The sequence below is a fragment of the Mizuhopecten yessoensis genome, unplaced genomic scaffold (genome assembly GCF_002113885.1).
Source record: "Mizuhopecten yessoensis strain PY_sf001 unplaced genomic scaffold, ASM211388v2 scaffold714391, whole genome shotgun sequence".
Classification (NCBI taxonomy): domain Eukaryota; kingdom Metazoa; phylum Mollusca; class Bivalvia; order Pectinida; family Pectinidae; genus Mizuhopecten; species Mizuhopecten yessoensis.
Genome location: NW_018479097.1, coordinates 896 through 2,332, shown reverse-complemented (window position 1 = coordinate 2,332; position 1,437 = coordinate 896). Strand labels below are relative to the sequence as shown.

At 35.4% G+C, this 1,437-nt stretch overlaps 1 protein-coding gene across 1 annotated transcript; it reads left to right on the top strand.

The window, feature by feature from the left end:
- Positions 1-276: 276 nt before the first annotated feature.
- LOC110440972 (insulin-like growth factor-binding protein 5) lies at positions 277-1,220 on the top strand (the record flags this gene model as incomplete). Its single annotated transcript, XM_021484080.1, is given in 1 exon segment — positions 277-1,220. A coding segment is annotated over 1 exon segment (82 nt), but the record flags the coding sequence as incomplete, so codon positions are not given.
- Positions 1,221-1,437: the final 217 nt, after the last annotated feature.

Here is a 1,437-nt window from a genome sequence, read left to right as displayed (position 1 = left end):
CAAACTTGTATCTATTACCAAATTTATAAGTGCATCACCTGCATGTGTCTAAAGTTAATCATTCATGCTCTTAAACTATGACTGTACCTACTTTACTCTGAATGCATAATCACTGTTTAACATATTCCAATGAAGACCTGATTTTACAATCAATATTTGAAAACTAAATAATTTGTTTCATGGAAATGTTCTCCATTGCGGAGATATTCCTTATTGCATGGCATTCTGTTATCCTGATCTAACTCGAATCTAACTAATATGTGTTGACTGTTTCAGAGTGGTACAACCCGTCGTCATGGAAAACACAGACATCGAGGAGAGAAGGATAGGATCGAAACACTACAAGCATAGAGTGTGAATCCTCGCCGCCATATTTGTTTCACGTGAATCCTTGCCGCCAGAGTAACTTCACGTGGACTCTTCATACAACAGCATGTCTTACAGTGTGTTGACATTTGTTTCACCTGCTCGTTAATTAATTGTTAGTTACACAACCCAGTGTTCCTCACCAATTACATATTTCCCATACTCTTTAGTGACAACACATTGTACAAAGAATAACACATAACATTTTTAACTGAAACTATCCTCTTCTGGTTACCGTACTGTCGTGAAATTCAGACGGCTTATTTCAATTAAAGAAGTTTTATCCTCCTGTAAATAAAACATTAAAAACAACAAATACATCACTTTAAAATGCATGAAATCAAATCTGTATACAAGGTTTGGGTTAACTGCTTCATGACTTCGTTAGCCTGTTTGACACACGACCGTACAAGTCGTTCCGGTACTTTATTTCACCCGCCTATTATCTTATTTACGTCCTAATACCTTGGTGTTAAGAGGTTAATCTCAATGCAAGTTGGGGAGAAGAAGATATTCCTAAAACTACTGAAACCAGTTAGTTTAAGAAACTTTCGCAGGTTTAAAAGTTGACCAGGACCAGTTCATTTCTCTTGGAACTGTGTATGTACACACGATTTCTATTACTTGCAGAGACAGAAAGTTCGTTATCATGAATTCACTAGAAGACAGTATAGTAGAGCTTGCTTCGTGTTATTTTATATTCACACTTGTACACACTTTTGTACATCAGAACTGTAGTCAACATGAGTTAATGGTCAGTTTGTTGTAATACATGCATTGTATCGGAGCCGTAGTGTATTGCACGCTAAAGTTCACGTTGCTGTAATAAATACTGTTATCATTCCAATAATCAATATTGTGTTGTTCGTTTTATATTATTCGAATGATTGAATTTAAGGTATCGAATTATAGTAATAAAACACATTCTCATGATTTCATCAATAGCCCTTTTTTCTTGCGCGGATGTATATATATCTACACATATGTTCTGTTCGATTGTGGATATATTCGTACGCAAAATGTATTGGCACTGGTACCATTTGTGTCGTCAAAAAAGAAGTTTGTATGATA